This window comes from Girardinichthys multiradiatus, chromosome 20, assembly GCF_021462225.1.
Source record: "Girardinichthys multiradiatus isolate DD_20200921_A chromosome 20, DD_fGirMul_XY1, whole genome shotgun sequence".
Classification (NCBI taxonomy): Eukaryota; Metazoa; Chordata; class Actinopteri; order Cyprinodontiformes; family Goodeidae; genus Girardinichthys; species Girardinichthys multiradiatus.
Genome location: NC_061812.1, coordinates 40,853,691 through 40,878,363, shown reverse-complemented (window position 1 = coordinate 40,878,363; position 24,673 = coordinate 40,853,691). Strand labels below are relative to the sequence as shown.

Sequence of the window (24,673 nt, the reverse complement as noted above, 5' to 3'; positions counted from 1 at the left end):
TGCCTCAGACGGTCTGGGATCTGCAGACGTTCAGTATAGGAAGGGGTTCGTTTGGATGGAAAACAGAAGAGGAGGTTGTATGCACTCACCCTAGGCCTGGTGCGTCACAGCTGGACAGTTTGCGTTTGCGATCGGAGCACAGCGGCTCTACTGAGTTGTCTCCTACGCCACTCATTTTCAGCACATATCAGCACCTGAAAAACAAGACACACACACAGATCATGCAACATGATCAATAAAAACAAAGAGTGCTAACATGGTCGTTTAAAAGTGTGGTACAGTCTAATAACACCATAGATAGTTGTCACTTTTATTCGAGGATATATGGGCCGGAAATCAACCGACTTCTATGGGAACATTCGGCTGTAGATAGTCTACAGGCAGGCAAGCCTTTTGGTGAAGCAGCCTCTCACTGTGTGCTCCATGTTTGATGGGAGTGAAATCTCATCTGTTCCACTGCGCAAAGGGACTGATGATGATGTAGTGATTTGAAGCCTCGGGAGAGATAGGTCATCCTGCGTTCAGCCAGCCAAACCACTACAGTGCTACAGCTCTGTTAGCAGCAGCACACGTTTGCATATAGTGCTTATACAAACCATACTCAGTACAGTGGCATGCTCAGGCACGTCGCTGTACAGAACAGCAGCAGTCGCTGTCCCGCCAAGACACACACTCACAAGCCAGCCTCCTTCTCCAACTTCCTGAGCCAGAGCAGCACACGAGATGTGAAGCCTTGAAACTGTCCAGATAAACCTCCAGTAACCAACAAGAAATACCACTGTAAGCTGCATATTAGGCGTCTTCTACTTTCCCCCAATAATTTTAACTTCTATTTCACCCGTAGCATCCTCAGACAACCCCTACCTCCCTCCGTTTTTTCCCTGACTGTAGAGTTTTAGGACCCTGCCCTTGTTTTCTTGCTCTGGCATTGCCCTACAACTGACCCCACAGAGTTCACATTAGAGGAAACCCCTGTAGCCAGCGTCTAAGGTCGCTGCTCTTTCCTATTCCCACTCAGAACAGCACACAGGGCTGATGCATGACACTTTAGAATCAGATTGTTTAACTAAAAAGTCAGAACGGTGGATGTTCTGTCTGCAATGGGTGCAGTAAGCGCTTTCAAAGTGACTCATTCCAGAGAGGAATACTGTAGAACGGATAGAAACTATTATGCAACGCAAGCTCTGTATTTGCAGGCTAGGACATGTAGCCCTGTCACCTACCAGTGCTGCAAATGCAACAACTACACCAAGCGCACCAGGTCTCAGACGTGCACTCTGTGTCGTAAATCTCTTTGTCCACCTTTCAGCACCCCTCTCTAAATGGGTTTCGTCTGTGACTATTTCTGCCCTGCATTTTCCCTTTCTTCATTCACTTCTGCAGCAGAGAAAGAGATGACATCAGCCCTCAGTTAGGCTCACACACACAGACAAACAGCCAAGCTGTGGCCGCGTGCAGCCTTTGAGAGTGAGCATTTCAGAGCGGCACTGTGAGGAAGCCACCTCAAAAACAGGGTCAAGTTTATAAAACTGTCACAGGTCCAGCCACTTGTTTAAAAGTTTGTTTGACGTGAAAACAGATGACCAATATGCGGAGATAGCATCAGGAGCTGCAGGATTCAGTCCACCAAAGCCTCAGCTGGGTCTCAACAGACCTGACAAGATGGCAGCAACTTAAATCAGCTTCACCTGACAACACAAAACCTGCTCTGTAACAAGAATCAGCTAAACTTAGAGCTGCTGCAGGTCATGAGTAACAAGATGCAACCAACACCAAAAGGGTCTGAAACTCTAATGGATTTCCCACTTGGGCTGAGAATAGAAATGTGGGACTTTCTTTTATGTTTTGGTTGAGTGTTTACTAAATGCTCACCTTAGGTAGTATAAGCCCCAGTCAAACTCCATTCAGGGCCTGCATCACTTCTCAGGGTCTCAACATCTCCTGAGAACAGAAGAACAAATGAAGGTCATGAACTGTGGTTCTCTGCAAAGCCCTAGATGCCTCAACACGTCAGCTTCCAATGAGGGGGGGCAATAGCTCCCTATATATTTATCCATTCAGAGATTCATGGGAAAGCACTCATTTCTAAAATTGCACAGGAAGTCGCAGCAGATCGCATCCTGTTTGCATTCTCCCCTCTGTGTGTTCCACAGCGTCATGGCTTCCCTTTCCTGGAAATGCAGCCACTCATCCACAGCATTTACATATTCGCTTTATCAGTTTGCTTCCCTACCATTCCTGACAATTACTCCTACCTCATGGAAAGTGTCTTTAAACCCTTCAAACGTTATTTATTTACTTTAAGACAAAACATTAAGAAAAGCCATAGGTGGTTTTCCTTCCATTTGTGAATTAGGTGCAAGTCTGTGTAGGTCTATCACAAAAAATCCTAATGAAACAGACTAAAGTTTGTGGCACGAATATTTCCATTGACACTCTGATCACTACCGGCTTATGGGGGTTATTCAAAGCTTGGTAAATGCAACATGATAACAGATCATTTCTGTGCCTTTTTGTATACATGAAAAAATAGTTACAATACTGAAAACTAATCTTTTAATTCTTTTTAATACAAACTCCTACTATGAAAGCTTTAAAACTTGTAATCCGAGTCTCAGGTAGTTTAGTGTTGGGATACAATGTGCATCAACCACGTCTGGTGACCAGAACCCGTCAATTATCAACTTGATAGGTTAACGTCCTGTGGAAGATTCAAAAATTGGATATTTTATTTCCCCGCAATCAGTCAGTTTCCCACTCTACGGTGGGGACGCCGTGAATAAAGGAAGAAGACTCAAGGTTACCTTTTATTAGTATCAGTGAGGTGTCTGTATGTAGATGTAAAAGGCTTTTAAAAAAAAAACTTTACGTACTACGATATGCTGAGAGAGACCTGTGGTTTATGCAGGCTGAGAACGAATGAGAGAGAGCAAGACTCAGAGCAGAAAACAGGAAGGCACAATGGCGTAAAGTTGCTCTGTATTATTATTTTAACCTTACAACCTGATAAGGAATATCCTGCAATTAAAGTAAGGATTTATTTTCTCTAGAATAAACACAGAGCATTTTTTCTATGCTAGTGCTGCTAAGTGCAAAAGTCGCTAATAAAGGATGCTAAACTAGTTTCAAACGCCAAGAATGATTTTTCTATGTTTTACAAAAATAAGACCCTGTTTAACAGCAAATGTCCTTACTCACGAATAAAATGACGTCCCCTATGCTCCAAATACTATTACAATTATTGACCACTCAGATAAAAAGGCTAAGATAAAACAAAATTCAATTATTTTCTTAAATTATAGTTCTTAGAGCAAAATCTGAATTGGCTAAGATAAGCATTAGCAGGTCAAAGCTTTTTAAAAAAACAAAACAGAGGTCTGAAATTGGACAAATAATTCCTAATCAGGCATCTCCACATTGCTTCATCATTTCAAGCCCAAAAGAAATCTTTGAAAGGTTCTTTTCATCATGAACTTGAAGAGAAATTTGATCTAAAGGCACACTCCCAATGATCTATGCACAATCCCACTTTATTGCAAGTTAAAAATTAAACAATACGTTGAGTCATTCCTACTAAATATAAATGACAGAAGAAACTAAAAAGACGAAAAACCCTTGTGACGTAACCATTTGGTTTTAGCCTCAATATTCGCCTCACAGCCATCATAGCCAGATGGAGTGTGAATTACAATCTGCTTCCACCCTCAGTCTGTTCGTGTGTCTAAGTGTGATCCCCCCTGCAACCACAGACCACTGATCACATCAGTCCTGAACACAGGGCTGCAACTGAGCTAATGCTGCCATTGAATAATTTAGAAACACACAGGAAAGCACGCCCCCATTCCTCTCCTTTCTAACACCTGTCCAGAGACTATTTGGTTCTTGTTAACACCTTCCAAAACACCTAGTTTGAATATTGTTGCTTCTGTGATGACAGTGTTGTTATTTTGGTGTGCTGGCAGAGATAAACTGCCAACATGCATTAGTAGGCTCTGGAAATGAAGTGTAATTCAGACCAGGAGGTTTAAGCACCATGTGATTATGCAGCGCAGGAGGTGGAGGAGGAGTCAAGCAGACTGAGTGGAATTAGAAAAAAAAAAAAAGAAAAAAAAGAGTGAGAGAAGTGGGAGGAGGGGGAGACAGGTAGGGGGAGGGGCGGAGAAAGGAGACACTGCACTGAGCTTAACATTATTCAAGAAAACCACCTTAAATGGGACACTGAAGCTGCCACATTGAAATACCACAGAACTTCATAGAACATTTCACACATAGGATCTTATTTTATTATGGAACGTCTTGTTACGTCAACCGGTCCACCACACTGTTTCTATGTACAAATATACCTATTTTAAAGGTTATGTTTTGTCAGTCAAAGAATAAAACACAAATGTTGCTTCATAAGTTATGTTTACTATCATATCACAGAACATATCTGGTTGAATCCTTTTTCCATTGGATTTCTGTCAGCAGAAGGGGAGGCACATAGTGAAGCGGCAAAGGCACAAGTCTTGGTCCTTCACTGTGTGCCTCCCCTCAAAGGTCAGCTTGATAACTCTCCAAAAGATCTAACCAAAGGGTCATCTCTGACCGCAGAAGCCTCTGATGATTTTCTGCAACCGTTATAAGCAATGCACCGTACCTTTCGTGTGCTCAGTGCATGAAATGCAGCTATTTGTAGGTCATATCATGGTTGTTTCCTTTCAATGTGAAGAAGCAGCAGTTTTCTGAGCAGGGCAATTTCCATCAGTAAAGCTACTGTACAATGACTCAATCAAAACACAGAAAATGGCCAATGACTAGAACCTGAAGCAACAGCAAGTTTCATTAACATTAGTAGGTAGGTAGAGAAACACCAGCCAGACCAGTTCTCTCTTATTCATCTGCTTGGTGATTGGCTCGTCAAAAACTGGAAAATCTGGGGAGTTTTCTTCTGTTCAGTTTTGTTCAATAAATGCATCAAAGCTAAAAAAGAAGTGCTATTTTTGATCTAAAATGCAGTAAGCAACAGCACGAACTTTAGTTTATTATGTTCTCTTTTTCTTATCTGTAAATTAGTTCCTTTCACTGGACCAGCATTTTGGAAGGATTAAACATCTATGTACTAATAGCCTGGAGCACAATGACTAAAGCAGGAACGTGTTTTCCGCTGCCTCCAGAGATCTGGTGGTGGAGACATTTCAATAACAGAACAGATGATAACACTGGGGCTACATGCTCTGAGACCTTCTGCTGGTTGGAACTCTTTGCTCACCAACCTGTAGCCCAGTATTTTCTCGGCAACACACATAGATTTGTGCGCAGCTAAATGTCATTTGGATACCTGCTAGAAAATTAGCCGATATTTTACAAATGGCAAATTTCAACTAAATTTATCAGCTGGTGAACACACTAGAGCAAATCAAAGCTGCAGATCTCTGAACCAACTTGCTATTTTTAAGGTCTAGGTGGAAATGAGATTTGTTTTAACTCAACAACGGTGAGGAGAAAAACTTCAGCGCCTGCACTTGAAGGCATCCAGCTCTTCGATTGCTCCAACTTGATTTTGATTCATTTGGCCAAAGGCCAGAGCGCCAACAGTTTGAGTCAGTCAGGACGAGAATAGAAAGAAGGACATTCCTGAAGAGCCTTAAATAAGCCTGCAATCCGAGCTCCGCCGAACAAAGAGTGGCAGGCCTAACAATAAACACTGGCCCACCCAAAACAAAGATCACACTAACTGAGGAACACATAGAAAGCTGCATCTCTTCGAAAATGAACAGCCGGCTGACACATGAAGTTCACTGTTAAAAAAAACAACCCAAAACTTAGTATATCCGCAGCTCACAATACACCATAAGATACTAGGCCTACTGTAATAGCTTAGCATCGTGTACTTACCACAACCACACAAAGGGAACCCAGACAAGGGTTAAAGTAACAAAAGGGCATTTACTGGAGTCTGAGAGATCAAGTGCAAAAAGCCAACAAAAGAAATGAACGACTTCCTTTTTCTTCAAAGAATTTCTCCACCTTCTGTGGAACATAAAACCATCTAGACACTGAAGAAAGGGCCTCCACAAACCCAGCCTCCACATTAGCAAATAGGTGCATTTTGTTTTGATTCCATGTTCTGCTGAACTCAAATGGCAGCGATTAATGTACATGTCCTAGAAGGTATTCAGTGAAGTGACAGTTTTCATTGGTTGACTCAACATTTTAATACCTCCATATGCAGGGTTGTCATCTTTAACCACCAGTAGGTTAAATAAGGACCTATATATAGGACTAAAACAACGTGCCTGACTTGAAGAAGAATGGTGCCTCAAACACTGGGAGTTATTGAGTTTTCTGCATTTAAACATGAATAAAAGAAAACAAGTTTTACCAAATAAAGGGAGAAAAATTGGGGATAGTTTGTAGAATTATTAGCTCCTAAATTAATATGCATTCCAGCTGAATTTCTAATTTTATATGAAGGAAGGTATTGGAATCTGTTTTTGGAGAGAGGGATTTGTTGAATATAGGCAACATGATAATGACAAGTTTCTACTGAATCGTACGTGGCTACCTGGATCACTTACATATAAGTGATCTGATCTTATTTAATTTAGAAGCCAATAAACACAAAATTGTTCTCCCGTTAGTTGCCCACATTATTGTGTTTACAAGGATGATACTAGGATGGATTAGTGGTCAACGTCACTGACGTCACTGGCTTCACAGGTTTGACAAAAAAAAAATACTATCAGTAAAATATTTTGCCATCCGGGATGTTGAAAACACATGTACAGGTATCCCTGCTGGATACCTGTACAGGTATCCAGTAGGGATGTTGAGATGAACTGACACATTGACACGCATGTGCAAGATGTAAGTGGATCAGCAGCACAGATGTGATGGAATGCAGTTACTTGCATCAGTAAAATTGAATCCATTTAAAAATGAGTTACACTAAACTTTTATGTAGAAATCCACCCAATCATTCGAGCTGGTGTGATTTTCCTCTTGTGATGTATACTGTCTGTACCACAAAGGGGGCAGAGCATAGGTAAGGCATGTGTCACAAACAACAAGAACAAGTCAAAGATGGCAGAGGTGGTACAAGTACACACTTGAGAGATACAGTACATTTGCTGTGAACATGGAGGTCTGCCCCTGCCCCAGCTATACCCGACTCGGGATCGGACTCATCTTTGGGGGAGTGGCTTCAAAAGCTACGAGCAAAGTATGATCAAAGACAGCTCCAGATGCCATTACCTTCTTTATTTATAAAAGGTATCCAGTCTTCTAGTGTTACTGACAACAAGGCTTTAAATACCTCCTCCATGTCTTGCAGCCTAGTTATAAAATTCTCAGCACAGCTGAACTAGCTCACTGTCATTACACTTACATTACAACAGTGGTACTGGTGCTGGTTTAGAGCAGCACTGAATGTTTATGAAACTATAAAGCAAGAAGTTGTTGTTCAGTGCTGCTCACTGCAGAGACTCAATGAGTGTTGAGTAGATCTGCTGCTTGGCAATGGGTCTTACTGCTTTCTTCAGGTTCATGTCATGTCTATTAAAAGTGAACTAGTACTGTTAGACAAGGCCTGTTTGTGAAAGATCATTATTTTATTTGGTTAACTTAGTTGGCCAACATCATTTTTTTGCTTTTTCTTGTTGAATCATACTTTTATCCAAACAAAAATATAAAAAAAAAATAAATCACTGAATCACACTGCATCAAGACAGATGAGTGAATTCAATCTTTTATGAGGTTTTCCCCTAACATGAACCAGACCCATAACATTGTATGATGTGCATTGTACCAGCTGCAAGCCAGAGAAGACTCAGGGTGTCAACTGTAAGACTTCAACCAACGTGGAGTTCGTTATTATGAGGACACAAGTTTACAGTGTTGGGGTACAAGAAAAAAAAAACGATAAACAGATACCTGCTAGCTAAGATGCTGCCAGCCGTTGCCTGTTATAACAGTATATTAGTCTGTGCGCCATGCTGCCATTGCATTTCACAACTATTCTGTTTTCAGTTTGTGGTTAAGTCAGTCAAGCAGTATCTTACCTTGCAAAATCCTCACTATATGTTCTGAAAAAAAAAAAAAAAAACTCAATGGCTCCATAAACCTGAGGTCATCTGCTGACCCTACATCTAATCACCATCAGACAAATATGAATGTTGCTTATGGGAGGGACTGAGTGATTAAATAGAAAAACAGGTAAAAGGTAAATAGCTGGAAGGGCAAAGCAAAGGAGAAGCGGAGTGTAGTGTCAACTAAGGTTGGGTGATTGAACAAATTTATTGACAATAGGCTGAACCCTTCAATGTTTTTTTAAAGTTTTGTTGTGTTTTTGGCCTACGGTTTAAGGGCAACACATAGTCAGGCATAGCCTACTTGACCCAACAAACGTACACGCGGAGGCCCCGCGGACTCAAATCGGACATCCGGACTTTTGCGACCACGGTTGTCACTCAAACTGCTCGGTGAGAAAAAGTATCCACAGTGAACTGTTTTATTTGTGACACATTGCTCCTAGCAGTAGGTTGAGTACTCGAGTGATAGCGTAGCATACTCAGCCGGATGGTGAACACGTAAATGCTCATGCAAGTTCGTCATGTTTGAGGACCTTGATGGCACTACACGTCTGCACAAGTGGCACACCGCTTTAGTAACATCCTGTGGTTTATCACTTTCATCCGGTTTAACTCCAAAGTAGTCCTAAATGGGCGACTTGCTATGTGTCTGATAACCAGTTCCTCCATTTTTGGACATTTGTGTTCTAAGTTGGCAAATCAGTCCGTTGCTCTGTACATTGCTCTGCCCACAAAAAAGTCCAAAAGTCACCTGCACGAATGTATCGCCCATCGTCATTTGTTGGACTGATAAATATCGGTTGGAAAAATGTTAAATATTGTCAAACCTTAGTGTCAACAACTGTTATAAAAGCTAGTACACGTTTTCAAAGACACCAATAAACATGAGTGGAAAGGCATAATATAAGACAAAAGCATAATATTTAGCTTCTCCAAGGATTACCATGTTATTTTCTATAGGCTAAAGACTTTAAATACAGTTTTATGATTTTCCAAAAGCTCAAAAGCTATAGAAGACTTTCTAAATGTATCAGGACGTCAGTTTATCGCCAAGTACAGTTGAATTTCCAGGTGAACCACTTAGTGGCTGTTGCTCCATAAACATTTAGCTATACTGAACAAGGACATAAGACTTTTAAGTTGGAAAAACAATAACACCGAAGTAAGCAAAGCTAAATGGTATGCTTAAAAAGAAAAACATTTAGTCACTTGACATTTGGTTTATGTTTTTGGATTGCAATTTTCAGCTAGTCACATCAAGCATCTATCGTGACCCGTATAGATATTAAATCACATTATTAACCTCATTAAAATGGAATGAAAAAACAACCTCACCCAAGGAAACATTTTCTGCCCTTTCGTCACCACATTTAAATTTAAACAAAGCTATACTTGTTTACTAGCTATGCATTATCTTTACATTTGAGAGATTCCTGTTAATGAAACATCCAGGAAGTAAAAATTAAATGCAGCCCAGTTAATGGTAAACATTTTAAAGTCCATATTGGAACAAAAAAACAAACAAAAAATTAAATGTACACTGACTGGGCCTAAATTGCGCAAGAGATTTTAAATAAATGGAAATTTGTTGGTGATTTCTAGATAAATGTGGTAAGACAGAGGGTAAACTTCAAAGTAAAGAAAGTGTCTTAATAAGATGCTTGTTTCCCCTAGAAAAAAAAAGCATCTTCCCCACCTTGCTGAACACACACAAGGGCTTTGACAGCCTGCTTTGCATTTTACTGCCATCCCCCCCAAACTGCAAGGTGTAGGAAATTTAGAGAAAATAAAACGAAGGCGAAAACAAAGACGGTGCAGATTTTTCGCTGTGTGTGTACACATGTGCCATATGTGTACTGCCAACAATCCACCATCAAGACCAACAAAGAATAAAAAAGGGAAGAGAGCGGGATAAATTATTGCAGGTTTACCTAGCTAACGTATCAACACAACTGTGAAGTTAAATCTAATAATCCTTTTTACACTAGCTTGGCATGTTGAGATGTCTAGGGATGTGATCGCCATCATCCAGAGTAGAGTAGAATGACCAAACGAAAATGCAGTGCACTGCGATTGCACAGATCTAATATTATGGAAATGAGTTCATTAATCAATGGGGAAACAGCCTTTTATCTGAGGAGCCTGGCTCTGATCAGCCTCCAAGCTGCCTAGTTTGATAACATACAGCCCTTCTAGCAACTAAAGCTGCTCCACTGATCCAACAAATCTTGTGTAGGTGTAGATAATTTGGTGGGAACAAATTTGAGGCACAGCAATTAAATGACCTGCCATCCAAATATAAAACATTTCAGCCGTGCAGCTCAGAGACAAAGAGATTGTGTTTTGTACACGCTTTAACTGTGCCACTGTGATAGTTTTCCCTCTCCTTCTCGCTTGTGCCTTTCTCTTCCTCTTTCCCCTCCCCCTTTCTCTTCCTCCTGTTCTCCAGTCCATCCCTGTTGGATTGGTGGAGTAAACACAGGAAGAGAGCGGGCTCTGTTCCACCACGCCAGAGCAGAGCCTGGGCGTTCCTGCAGTGCTGCTGCGCTGGGGTCAAAAGTTTACCGTGGTTTTCATTTCACCTTTCCTCAGCCAATCACAACGCCACACTGCAACGCCTGAACTCTGACCCCTGCAAAGAATTCCACTCAAAAGATGGTCTGACGCCAGTTTCACAACTTCGGCCCCTCCCATCTCCCTTTCCCTCCTCCCTTACTACTCCTTTTCTTTCCTTTTAACTGGCTGGTTTCATGTGTTGACAGAATCTATAGGTGAAAAAGAATCCACAATCCAGTTATATGGGGAAACCGAGAGCAGCAGCTGAAAAACAGCTATTGTGTCTGCTGTTTTCCAGTGGATGATGATTTGTCCTCATTTTCAAAACCAAGAACATAAAATTCTAATAATCATGTGTGGATATTTTATAGCCTGATATATAAGAAATTATAACATTTCAGCTTGTTTCCATTGCAGTGAAGCACACTGAGGTTTTTCAGAAGATCCAATTGGCCCAATCACTGTATACCCAGGGTTTAAAAATGAACAGTTTCAAAACTGCTGAAATTCTTCATTTTAATCTTCCTTCGGTTTAAACTCCTTTTAATGAGATGGCAGAGAAACTATATGCAGCCCAAAGTAACACAAAGCTCCCCCTCAGAATCAGTGTTATTGCTAAAGTTTGTACAGACAAACCTCCATCTGTTGCTGCATACTGCCAATCAGCTGGCATCTTTCACTCCCTTTAAAAATAAAGACAAATTTGGCTGTTTGTAAACGAATCAGGTCACATAAGAATGGTCAGTCAAGGTGTGGAAGCTACAGGAGCACCGGCCATCACTCAAATTAAGTTACTGCAGCTTTAAAACTGCAGCTGGTGAAAAACGAAGCCGCACAATATATCAAATCGCAATTGCTATCGAAATATTATTGAGCGCAATATAGCAAAGGACTTGATGCAATATCTGGTAGACTAGAATATCCCTGGTGCCTTCATTAAAACCCTGCTTGCAAGTAATATGTTTGGCTACTTGGTTGGAATCCACAGTCCTTTATGCCCACATCTGATCTACATCTTAGATACCAGCATACTAAAGCTCACTGAAAGTGGTAGGGAAACTGTGATGATACAAAAAGTAGTGAGCAAACTGTAGGTTAATTACAGACCATATCATCATTGCCACAATAATCACAGTAATTTCACAATGTCTTGTTTTCCCAATATTGAGCAGCCCTAGTTAGCAACAAGTGGTACATCTGTTTAGCAGCTGACTTCAGGCTATAATACCTGAACAGACCAATTAATGAGAACAATCAGCTTTGTTCCCAGTCTCTCTCTATAAAAGTAAAACAAAAATTTAGAATATTTCTATATATTATTGAATACTCCCAACTAAATTTGGTGGGTGTTATTTTCTATATCTCTGCTTTAGTATATGCATCAATGCCAAAATAACAAGTAAATGTTACAGAAAACATTAATAAAACTGTAATAATCAATTAAATGAATCGGATGTTCAACATTTTGGTTTGAATTTTTCCTGTATATATAGTGCTATTTTCAATTTATCCTACTGTGAGAATCTCAAATGAGGCCCATGCCTAGATGCAATATAAACCTACTTTTCAGTCTTCAGCTTTACATTTAAGCTAATACTTTTATAGGTTAGTGCATCCACAAAGCTTTACACAGAAGACTGGTTAGATGTAGGGTTACAAACAGTTGCAGGGAGGAGACTTAAAAACCTAAGATCTCTTGTGAGAGTACGTTGTGTCTCCTGGGAACATGTTAACGCATCAAATCAGAGCTGCTCAGACTGACTGGACACAAGGATCCACGTAAGGCACATGTACAAGCAGACACACACACTCCTTAATCCAAGTGTGGGTTTGTATTTGTCTTTGTGACACTGTACTCTGTCCCATCTGCTGAGTGATTAAGCCTGCACTGCTCATCAAGTTGTTTGGGCTTGTAAGGGAAAAGGCAAACGACAACACAGAGTAATAGCACACTGGTAGAAGCACTCGTGGCTGACACTGTTTGTTCTGGAGAGTGCTAAATCAGCTGTCCATGAGTCGGTTGCACTGGACGGCATTTGGCACGATATAAACACAACCAAATACAGACAATGTGACGTCTACTTTGCCCCTAATATACAGGTCCTTCTCAAAATATTAGCATATTGTGATAAAGCTCATTATTTTCCATAATGTCATGATGAAAATTTAACATTCATATATTTTAGATTCATTGCACACTAACTGAAATATTTCAGGTCTTTTATTGTCTTAATACGGATGATTTTGGCATACAGCTCATGAAAACCCAAAATTCCTATCTCACAAAATTAGCATATCATTAAAAGGGTCTCTAAACGAGCTATGAACCTAATCATCTGAATCAACGAGTTAACTCTAAACACCTGCAAAAGATTCCTGAGGCCTTTAAAACTCCCAGCCTGGTTCATCACTCAAAACCCCAATCATGGGTAAGACTGCCGACCTGACTGCTGTCCAGAAGGCCACTATTGACAACCTAAAGCAAGACGGTAAGACACAGAAAGAAATTTCTGAACGAATAGGCTGTTCCCAGAGTGCTGTATCAAGGCACCTCAGTGGGAAGTCTGTGGGAAGGAAAAAGTGTGGCAGAAAACGCTGCACAACGAGAAGAGGTGACTGGACCCTGAGGAAGATTGTGGAGAAGGGCCGATTCCAGACCTTGGGGGACCTGCGGAAGCAGTGGACTGAGTCTGGAGTTGAAACATTCAGAGCTACCGTGCACAGGCGTGTGCAGGAAATGGGCTACAGGTGCCGCATTCCCCAGGTCAAGCCACTTTTGAACCAGAAACAGCGGCAGAAGCGCCTGACCTGGGCTACAGAGAAGCAGCACTGGACTGTTGCTCAGTGGTCCAAAGTACTTTTTTCGGATGAAAGCAAATTCTGCATGTCACTCGGAAATCAAGGTGCCAGAGTCTGGAGGAAGACTGGGGAGAAGGAAATGCCAAAATGCCAGAAGTCCAGTGTCAAGTACCCACAGTCAGTGATGGTCCGGGGTGCCGTGTCAGCTGCTGGTGTTGGTCCACTGTGTTTTATCAAGGGCAGGGTCAATGCAGCTAGCTATCAGGAGATTTTGGAGCACTTCATGCTTCCATCTGCTGAAAAGCTTTATGGAGAAGATTTCATTTTTCAGCACGACCTGGCACCTGCTCACAGTGCCAAAACCACTGGTAAATGGTTTACTGACCATGGTATCACTGTGCTCAATTGGCCTGCCAACTCTCCTGACCTGAACCCCATAGAGAATCTGTGGGATATTGTGAAGAGAACGTTGAGAGACTCAAGACCCAACACTCTGGATGAAGCATCCTGGGCCTCCATAAGACCTCAGCAGTGCCACAGGCTGATTGCCTCCATGCCACGCCGCATTGAAGCAGTCATTTCTGCAAAAAGATTCCCGACCAAGTATTGAGTGCATAACTGTACATGATTATTTGAAGGTTGACGTTTTTTGTATTAAAAACACTTTTCTTTTATTGGTCGAATTAAATATGCTAATTTTGTGAGATAGGAATTTTGGGTTTTCATGAGCTGTATGCCAAAATCATCCGTATTAAGACAATAAAAGACCTGAAATATTTCAGTTAGTGTGCAATGAATCTAAAATATATGAATGTTATAATTTTCATCATTACAAACCACCAGCAGAAGAAGAAGAAGATGCAGCACTAGCGCCAAGATTACGTACCAAGAGCATATATTAACGACATTAAGACATATAAACTTTCTAACATTACCTGGCTTTGTACCGTAGTTTCTTGGTCCGTTCTTTTGGCGCTAGTGCTGCTGGTTCTTCTTCTTCTTTTGCTGGTGGTTTGCAACAAATTCAGAGGTGCATACTGCCACCTGCTGTACATCATTGTATAACTCCACCCACTATATTCTATGTTTTAGTTTTGTATTTCATAAAAATAAGAACACTGCTGTATTTATAATACTCTTGATTCCCCCCCAAAAGAAGAGAAGAAGAAGCAGCAGCACTAGCGCCAAAAGAACAGACCAAGAAACTACAGTACAAAGCCAGGTAATGTTAGAAAGTTTATATATGTCTTAATGTCATTAAAATATGCTCTTGGTACGTAATGTTGGCGCTAGTGCTGCTGCATCTTCTTCTGCTGGTGGTTCGCAAAAAATTCTGAGGTGCATACCGCCACCTACTGTACATCATTGTATAACTCCACCCACTATATTCTAAGTTTTAGTTTTGTATTTCATAAAAATAAGATCAATGCTTTATTTATAATACTCTTGACCCCCGACCCCCCCCCCCACTAAGTTAGGTTTACATGAAAAGACTTAGGGAAAGTTTTAGGGAAATGTGTATTTTTTATGTACATAAAAAAATTTAAGTGTTCGATCATCAGCACTGCAATAAAATTTTTTTTTACAGAACTGTGGTGAAAAAGTTAATTAATAATGCAAACAATAAGTTCAAATGTCACAAATATTCAGTTTTCTTTTCTGGTACTTGCCTTTATTCACCACATACCTACTAAATACTTTATATTCACTTTCAGCCACCACAAACAGATAACAGGTAGCAGGAAATCCCAGAGTGGTGGGCCGAGATCAGGCAGCGGTTAGTGGGGAAGTTCCAGCCCCACTTGAACAAATCCCGGGGAAAGCTGAAAAGACCATCTCCAGACTAGGGCCATTTACCCGTTCCCTATAACCATTACTAATAGAAAAACCTAAAAAGAGAGTAGAGCTGTACCAAGACGAATTCTGAGTAGGAACTAGTGGTGGACTAGTTCTGGTGTAAACCCAAGGCTGTCTTTATAATCTACACAAAATTTGGAAATTTTAGCTAAACTTATGATTACCTTTCACTCAACAGGGCAGCCAAAGTGCACAGGCAAGATCAAGAAAAGCTTCGACTTTTATAGTGGTACTTAATGCATGGGTACCCTCATTTCCCCAATTATGGCAACAGCAAAAAAATAAGCATGTAACAGCAAAATAAGCCTAGTGGAAATGGTAACAATAATCACTTGTGAAAGGTGGACCACCTCTCTCCTAAACAGAAATGATTAATGTCTAACTTTTGTGAGTGTTGCTTGCTGACAACTCAAAATGATTTCAAGCTGATGTGACGTTGCAATGTCAAGGAGCAAATGTTTGCCATGCTATTCTGGGGACAACAGAGAGCTCCAGAGCAGTAACCTCTTGATGAGGGAGTGTTGCCTTAACAACAAGCCTCATCAACAGTGGTGACTTCAACAGGCAAGCTGAAGAACAGTTAAAACTCGAGAGTTACATTTTCCAGTTCATCCACAGTGAAAATAAAAAAACAGCCAATTAAGAAACAAATGCAATAAATTATCAGGCATATTGCCTCATCTGTGTTGACATGCTGTAATGCTTCTGGAGCAATAAATGATGCTGTAGAGGCCTGTCATTTATGACTTAACGTTTCTATGAACTCAAGCCTGCAGTCAAGCAGATCTGCTGCAGAACGTAAAAAACAGTGTAGGGAGCTCTGCTGCTAGCAAATGTCTGCATGGTCACAGCAACCTGTGGTTACTTCCTAAATGAAAGGAGAGTTTGAGCTGCAGAACCCAGAGACAGTGTCCTTACAGTCCATGCCTGCACACTCACATATCGTCTTACAAACATGCCGCGCACCACTGTGCCAACCACAGCTGCTATACAAATCCTGACAGACCCAGAGACCACACCCCACTGCCATGGAAATTCAACTAAATGCTTCAATTTGGAGATGCAGACAGAAACAAAACATAAATAAAACCAAATGCACCAACTTACTATTTGACACCGAGACATTCTGAGAAATTTAGGACAGTAAACGTTTATTTTTTTTGACACCCTGAAACTAATTTAGTTTAACTTCAATCCAAAATGTAGCACCAGACCCAATTCATATGATTTCCTTACCAAATATTTGAGCCTGCTTTGCAGTGGTCTCCTTGAACGTTTTTCCATTTTGTCATGGTACAACTACAAACTTTTATCATAAACCTACACAAAGTAGTACATAAATGAGGAGTGGAAGGAAAACGATAAATTTTTAAGTAATGATCTGAAAATGTGACGTGCATTTGCATTCAGCCACCCTGAATCAATACTTTGTAGAACCACTTTTTACTTCAATGGGGGGTTTTCACAGAACGTCGCGGTCACATGACCACATCTCGGAATCGCCATCATGGGTGGCAGCTGCAGCATGTTTTCTTTGTTTTAGCGTGATCAGTGAAGAACCCTGGACCTTTCAACCATAACTATGGTGAAAACTTGCTTAACTGTGGGTTGTGCTGCGCTTGGTGGTCAAGAGCAACGTTCATTCTAGCGTCTGCCAGCCGTGATAGAAAATCATTGTGAGAAAACAAAAACACTTGAGTACACAACGTCGACTACTGTGGCTGAATCGGATATCCAGGGCGGATTTAGACGGCTTAAACCTCACTTGTGCCTGAGTGTGTAGTGCACATTTTGTGACAGGTATATAAATAATGCTCTCCTACATTTATTGTAATAATATTCTGGAAAGTAGTCTGTCAAGACCGTGAGCTGATCAGTTGATTCTGATCTGGCAGCGCTCAGCACTGTGACCTACTTCAGTAAGCTGTGCCCTCGACCCCTCGGCCGGGGTCTGGTCGGGCTGGATTTTATGAGCTCGATCTATACTCAAGCCAAGCTACAGAAATAACAGTCCACACATGCAACTTTTTTTCTCATGCATAAAATTATAAAATCGGGGACATGTTCGGAGACAGCTTAACCCGAGCACAGCTAGTCTAAATCGAGGACTGAAATCTGACATTAGGGATTTTGTTCAACGTAATTCAAACAGACTAGTAATATTTTAAATGTGTTTTACACGATTAAATGAACTATATATATATATATAGATATGTATTTATATATATATATATATATATATATAGATATGCATTTATATATATATATATATATATATATATATATATGAAATGCAAGCATTATTTTCAGCAATATTTCCTTAATAACAATCATAAAGAAAGAAACATGTATCAAGCCCTAACGGACTGTCACATATTTTAAAGTGTTTTATAACACCCATCATTCATTGTGTGATATGTGCAGCCAATCGTCCGGATTTGCGCTAAACAAACTAACAGACAATACATATGGATCCACCTTCTCGATGACCGCAATTTTCTTGAGGTACATGGTCTTATCAGGAGGCTGTAATGACTCTGGAGTTCTTATCCATGGGCAAAAAAGTATGCATTGTTGCAATGCTGTGAAGAGCTGTGAAGCGACACAGAGCCACCCAAGATGGCGGAACGGGAGTGACGCGGGGACTTCAGTGACGTTGATGAAAAGGGTCCATTACAGCTGCAAGTCTTTTTAACTTGTGTCTCTACTAGTTTTAGCAGAATTTGTTTGTTTTTTTTATTTGTCCAAAGCTCACTCAGATTGAATGGAAAGAGTTTGTGAATCACAGCTATCAAGTCATGCCACATATTCTCAATTGGATTCAGGTTTAGACTTTGACTGGGCCCGTCTAAAGGCCCTTTTCACTAGTACCTACTCAGCACGGCTCGACTCTACTTAGTTATTAGGGTTTTCCATTTGTAACGGTTATTTGGTACCCGCTCCTTAATCAGTCCCTACTTAGCTGGGGTTTCAGTTAAGCCGAGTCAAGCCGAAAATCCAACGTCAGGAGACTGTTGGTCATTAATTGGCTATGGGGTGGCGTAACTGGGTGTGTCACAAGAGTGACTACGCTAATGTCCGCCTACGGGTACCAGGGAACACCAAAAATGCAAACTTGTTGTAAGATGCTTAAAACCCTGTAAAGTGTGTTCATCAAGGACCACAAAGGCCAGGGTGGTGCGAACTAAAAAAAAGGTGGACCAGCATGCAATGGGAGGGAGTTGATTTGACTCGGCCACTGCGTTACTGTATTCCCCGATGGATGATGGGGAGCGTTTTGTGTTTTTTGAGCATCTTTTATTTAACTCATCCCATCACAGGTGAGCTTACTTTGAACAATCACGCTGTTGTTTTCTGCATTAAGACAGTAAGACTGCTAGTTTGCATTAATGCTAACCCTGTGTTCTGCTGAGATTTTTTGATCGCTGTCTGTTATGTATAGGTCCTTTTCAAAATATTAGCATATTGTGATAAAGTTCATTATTTTCCATAATGTCATGATGAAAATTTAACATTCATATATTTTAGATTCATTGCACACTAACTGAAATATTTCAGGTCTTTTATTGACTTAATACGGATGATTTTGGCATACAGCTCATGAAAACCCAAAATACCAAGTATTGAGTGCATAACTGTACATGATTATTTGAAGGTTGATGTTTTTTGAATTAAAAACACTTTTCTTTTATTGGTCGGATGAAATATGCTAATTTTGTGAGATAGGAATTTTGGGTTTTCATGAGCTGTATGCCAAAATCAACCGTATTAAGACAATAAAAGACCTGAAATATTTCAGTTAGTGTGCAATGAATCTAAAATATATGAATGTTAAATTTTCATCATGACATTATGGAAAATAATGAACTTTATCACAATATGCTAATATTTTGAGAAGCACTGTTGCCTTGCAGCAAGAAGGTCCTGGGTTCGATTCCCGGCCGGGGGTCTTTCTGCATGGAGTTTGCATGTTCTCCCCGTGCATGCGTGGGTTCTCACCGGGTACTCCGGCTTCCTCCCACTGTCCAAAGACATGCCAGTTAGGTTAATTGGTCACTCTAATTTGCCCTTAGGTGTATGAATGACTTTGTGTATGGTTGTATGTGTGTTGCCCTGCGATGGACTGGCGACCTGTCCAGGGTGTACCCCGCCTCTCGCCCATAGACTGCTGGAGATAGGCACCAGCTTCCCCGCGACCCACTATGGAATAAGCGGTAGAAAATGACTGACTGACTGACTGACTGTATACTTAAGTTGTTTTTTCTACCAGAATTTCTTCTTACATTCAAGGGATCCACCTCTCTTAATTTGGACCCTCCAAGCTCCCCTGCCTCTGCCCCATCCGCCACTTCAAAACCAGCACCAGCACCGAAACAGCCAACATCCAGTACAACGCAGCAAAATGCCCCCTCGCAATATTTATTTATTTATTTTAATTGGCCATAAAAATACCTTGAGTCATTTGCTCCAAATTGTCGGTGAGGCTGTCCTGTTTTGCTTATTGTAAATAGTTTGCTGCCGTCAGTAATAAAGAAAAATGGTTATCTATGTTCTTGCATATGAGCACACTGGTGGGAAGCATAAACAGTAAAACCCAAGCATTTGTCATTGACATTTTTGTGCATTAATGGCTTATTTTCAAGAAAAGGGTACCTAAAAAAGTAAATTTTCTCACTGGGTGAAGTATCATACCAACTACTATTCCTGGATGTGCCAATGCAATAGAAGCCATACTCTGCTTTTATATTAAGGGATTTTGTGCCATACTAGCATCTGTATTAACTGGTATTGGGCTGATATTGGGCTAATGGTTAATGGAATTTAACTTGTTTAAAACTACTAATTCATGGTTCATAATTTTGTTGACCAACTCATACCAACCAAAAAAAAACGATTTATCCAACTGTTGTATTACTCGTACTCGTCGTCTTCCGCTTTATCCGGGACCGGGTCGCGGGGGTAGCAGACTCAGCAGAGACGCCCAGACGTCCATCTCCCCAGACACCTCTACCAGCTCCTCCGGGGGGAGCCCAAGGCGTTCCCAGGCCAGCCGAGAGACATAGTCCCTCCAGCGTGTCCTGGGCCGTCCCCTGGGCCTCCTCCCGGTGGGACGTGCCTGGAACACCTCCCGAGGAATGCGTCCAGGAGGCATCCGGTATAGATGCCCGAGCCACCTCAACTGGCTCTTCTCAATGTGGAGAAGCAGCGGCTCTACTCCGAGCCCCTCCTGGATGGCCGAGCTCCTCACCCTATCTCTAAGGGAGTGCCCGGCCACCCTACGGAGGAAGCTCATTTCAGCCGCTTGTATCCGGGATCTCGTTCTTTCGGTCATGACCCAAAGTTCATGGCCATAGGTGAGGGTAGGAACGTAGACCGACCGGTAAATCGAGACCTTCGCTTTTCGGCTCAGCTCTCTCTTCACCACAACGGACCGGCACAGCGCCCCCATTACTGTGGCAGCCGCACCGATCTGTCTGTCAATCTCCCGCTCCATTCTTCCCTCACTTGTGAACAAGACCCCGAGATACTTAAACTCCTCCACTTGAGGCAGGAACTCCCCTCCAACCTGAAGAGGACAAGCCACCCTTTTCCAGTCGAGAACCATGGCCTTGGAGGAGCTTATCTTCATCGCAGCCGCTTCACACTCGGCTGCGAACCGCCCCAGTGCATGCTGTAGGTCTTGGCTAGATGAGGCCAGCAGGACCACGTCATCTGCAAAAAGCAGAGACGAAATCCAAACCAGACCCCCTCCGTCCCTTGGCTGCGCCTAGAATCCTGTCCATAAAAGTTATGAACAGGACCGGTGACAAAGGGCAGCCCTGCCGGAGTCCAACATGCACCGGGAACAGGTCCGACTTAGTGCCGGCAATGCGAACCAAACTCCTGCTCCACTTGTACAGAGACCGGATGGCCCCTAGTAAAGAGCCACCGATTCCATACTCCTGGAGCACCCCCCGCAGGGCATCACGAGGGACACAGTCGAATGCTTTCTCCAGGACCACAAAACACATGTGGACCGGTTGGGCAAACTCCCATGAACCCTCGAGTACCCTGTAGAGGATATAGAGCTGGTACAGTGTCCCACAGCCGGGACGAAAACCACACTGCTCCTCCTGAAGCCGGGGTTCGACTATCGGCCGGACTCTCCTCTCCAATACCCTGGCGTAGGCCTTACCAGGGAGGCTGAGGAGTGTGATCACCCTGTAGTTGGAACGCACCCTCCGGTCACCCTTCTTATGAAGGGGGACCACCACCCCAGTCTGCCAATCCAAAAGCACTGTCCCCGTCCGCCACGCAATGTTGAAGAGGCGTGTCAACCATGACAGCCCCACAACATCCAAAGACTTGAGCTACTCAGAGCGGATCTCATCCAACCCCGAAGCCTTGCCACCGCAGAGCTTTTTAACCAACTCGGTGACTTCAGCCTGGGTGATGAAAGAGTCCAACCCCGAGTCCCCAGCCTCTGTTTCCACCAGGGAATGCGTGATGGCAGGATTGAGGAGATCCTCGAAGTACTCCTTCCACCGGCCGATAATGTCCCCAGTCGAGGTCAGCAGCTCCCCACCCCCACTGTAAACAGTGTTGGCGAAACACTGCTTCCCCCTCCTGAGGCGCCGGACGGTTTGCCAGAATCGCTTCGGGGCCAACCGGTAGTCCTTCTCCATGGCCTCACCGAACACCTCCCAGGTCCGAGTTTTTGCCTCTGCCACCACCCGGGCCGCGGCACGCTTGGCCCCATGGTACCCGTCAGCCGCCTCAGGAGTCCCACAAGCCAACCACAGCCAATAGGACTCCTTCTTCAGCTTGACAGCGTCCCTTACTGCCGGTGTCCACCACCGGGTTCGGGGATTGGCGCCACGACAGGCACCGCAGACCTTACGGCCGCAGCTACGGGCAGCAGCATCGACAATAGATGTGGAGAACATGGTCCATTCGGACTCTATGTCTCCAACATCCCTCGGAATCTGGTCAAAGCTCTCCCGGAGGTGAGAGTTGAATACATCCCTGGCCGAGGGCTCTGCCAGACGTTCCCAGCAGGCCCTCACTATGCGCTTGGGCCTGCCAAGTCTGTCCGGATTTCTCCTCCTCTAGCGGATCCAACTCACCACCAGGTGGTGATCAGTGGACAGCTCAGCCCCTCTCTTCACCCGAGTGTTCAAAACATGCGGCCGAAGGTCTGATGATACGACAACAAAGTCGATCATTGACCTCCTGTTGTATTATTCTTATCTTTTTTTCTTTTAGCATTTAATTTGACATAAAGTCTTTATAATATGTACAAAACAAAAGTAGAGACACAAAAGACACAAACGTTTGTTGTCAAAATTCACAGTGAGATACAATGATGCATGTTTGGGCTCAGGACTGAGAAGCAACAAGAATATTTCTATATATAGCAGCACAAAACTGCTGCACACAGTTGTGATGCAAAGTCCAAGAACATGCAGAAATACTCCTTTACTCTGAGCAGGTAGTTAGCACATAGCACATGAATATTAGCGCTGGTGGTATGTCAAGTGTTGTTGTTCTGCTGGAGGTGTACCTCTGCCCTAGTCTCTATTCTTTTACAGACCGGGTTTTCTTTCAGGATCCATCTCTCCATCAACTCTCACCAACTTCACCGTTCCTGCTAAGGAAAAGCATTCCTTGCCACAGCATGATGCTCCCACCACCATGTAATGCTAGCTTCTGCCACAGAGTTTTGTGTCCAGACCAAAAAGTTACACTTGGTCTTAATTGGAAAACTGGAAACCAGACTTTCTAAAACCTTTCAACAATAGCTTTCTTCTTGTCACTCTTCTATGGCGGCTAGCTTTGTGAAGTGTATGACTAATAGTTTTCATTCTGTTTAAGATAATAGATTGAATAGTGCTGAGATGTTGTTGTCTACAACTTATCCCTGACCTACCTGCTGGTTTCCTTGGTCCTCATGATGCTATTTGTTCATCAACGTCATTCAGCAAACTTGGTAGACCTTTACAGAATAGCTCTGCTTATGCTGAGATCAAATAAATCTTATTTGATCATTTCTGAAGGCAATTTGATGCACAGAATTTATTTAAGTCTACTGGAGTAAAGGATGGTCAACTCAAATGCACACCACACTTTTCAGAAATAAATATATAGAAATAATTCTAATTCAATAAATTCTAAAAATGAAGTTTAGATGTATAAACCCTTTAGCAAGGCACTGTGACTTCACCACCAGAAGTCAATGACCCAAGATTAGAAGTTCAATGTCATCATGTGGCATTTCTTCAACTGGCTGTACTTGAACTTACTTCCATTCTTACAAGCAGTACCAGCTTACCAAAATAAGGCTGAGAGGACCTACAGGCACACCCTCATGGATGTAAATGTAACTGTCAATCTCAATTACAGTAACTTTACAATATTCTTGACACATTAAGTTTTTTAATAAATTATTAAAATATGATAGACACAAGTAAGATAGGGTTCAAACAGTTCATCCAGAACACAATCCGTATTTTTCTGTCCCTGCTCACCAGGCTCTATTTCCTTAAAAGTTAAATAACAGACAGAGAGAGCATCTGGTAGCAGTTATCTCACAAACCAAACTCTTTTTCTCAACACTGCTGTCTTTCACCAAAGCATTTTCTTATTAAAAAAGGGCCTCCTAAACAAAACACAAACAAGGCCCTGCTAACATTTTACAATAGTACCAAAACTAAGACGGGGGTCCATCCCCCCCCACTGGTTTGTTCAGGTGAACCCGCTTTATGAGCATTCTTCAGATGGGGGAGCAAAGTTAAAGGGGGAATTGAAGTTTAAGAGGGAGGGCAGAAATGGGAGGGGGGGACAATGATGTTGACACTCCCTTTCCTAATAAACCGTTTCCCTCATCCAATCGATGAGGACTCGAGCAAAAACTGTTCCAACTCCTAGCTGGTTATAAACTGGAATTGGCTGCAATGATTGCTTCAGGCTGCCTGTTTGGCTTTTAGAAGCCAGCACAGCTCACATGTGGCTCAGCTGGCCTAACACTTTTTGTCCCACAGTTGAAGAAGAGGTTACCAGGGAGGAATAGGACGTCTCTTCAAACACAGTCAAAAGTGCAAACTACCTTGCTTGACAGGGGTTTAACCAGGCCGAGGATCTGGTTTCAGTTGCGCTCATTTCACACTCTGACTTTCTCTTTTGGGCAATGCAGCTAAATATTTCGGCGGGGGAAACGTGAATGTCTTGTTGAGCAGGGACTTTCTATATTTAGCCGCAGAGATAAAGCCAACCTACCTGTTGAGCTTCAACCCACCAGTATGCCAGCACACAAAGTGTTCACTTTTAACAAACACTTATGGTTGCACAAATGACCTTGACACGAGTTGGCTACATACAATGTTTTACAGACTATAAGCCGAATACAAGAG

General features: G+C 42.3%; 1 protein-coding gene across 1 annotated transcript in view; it reads right to left on the bottom strand.

The window, feature by feature from the left end:
- Nucleotides 1-24,673, bottom strand: part of LOC124856991 (nuclear receptor coactivator 3-like) — a 49,925-nt gene that overhangs the window by 18,055 nt on the left and 7,197 nt on the right. Inside the window, exons 2-3 of the mRNA XM_047348004.1 lie at nt 1,873-1,941; nt 90-194 (exon numbers count right to left, since the gene is read on the bottom strand). Coding sequence (XP_047203960.1) covers nt 90-175 — 86 coding nt within the window. The 5' untranslated portion in view covers nt 176-194; nt 1,873-1,941. The remainder of the gene's footprint in view (nt 1-89; nt 195-1,872; nt 1,942-24,673) is intronic.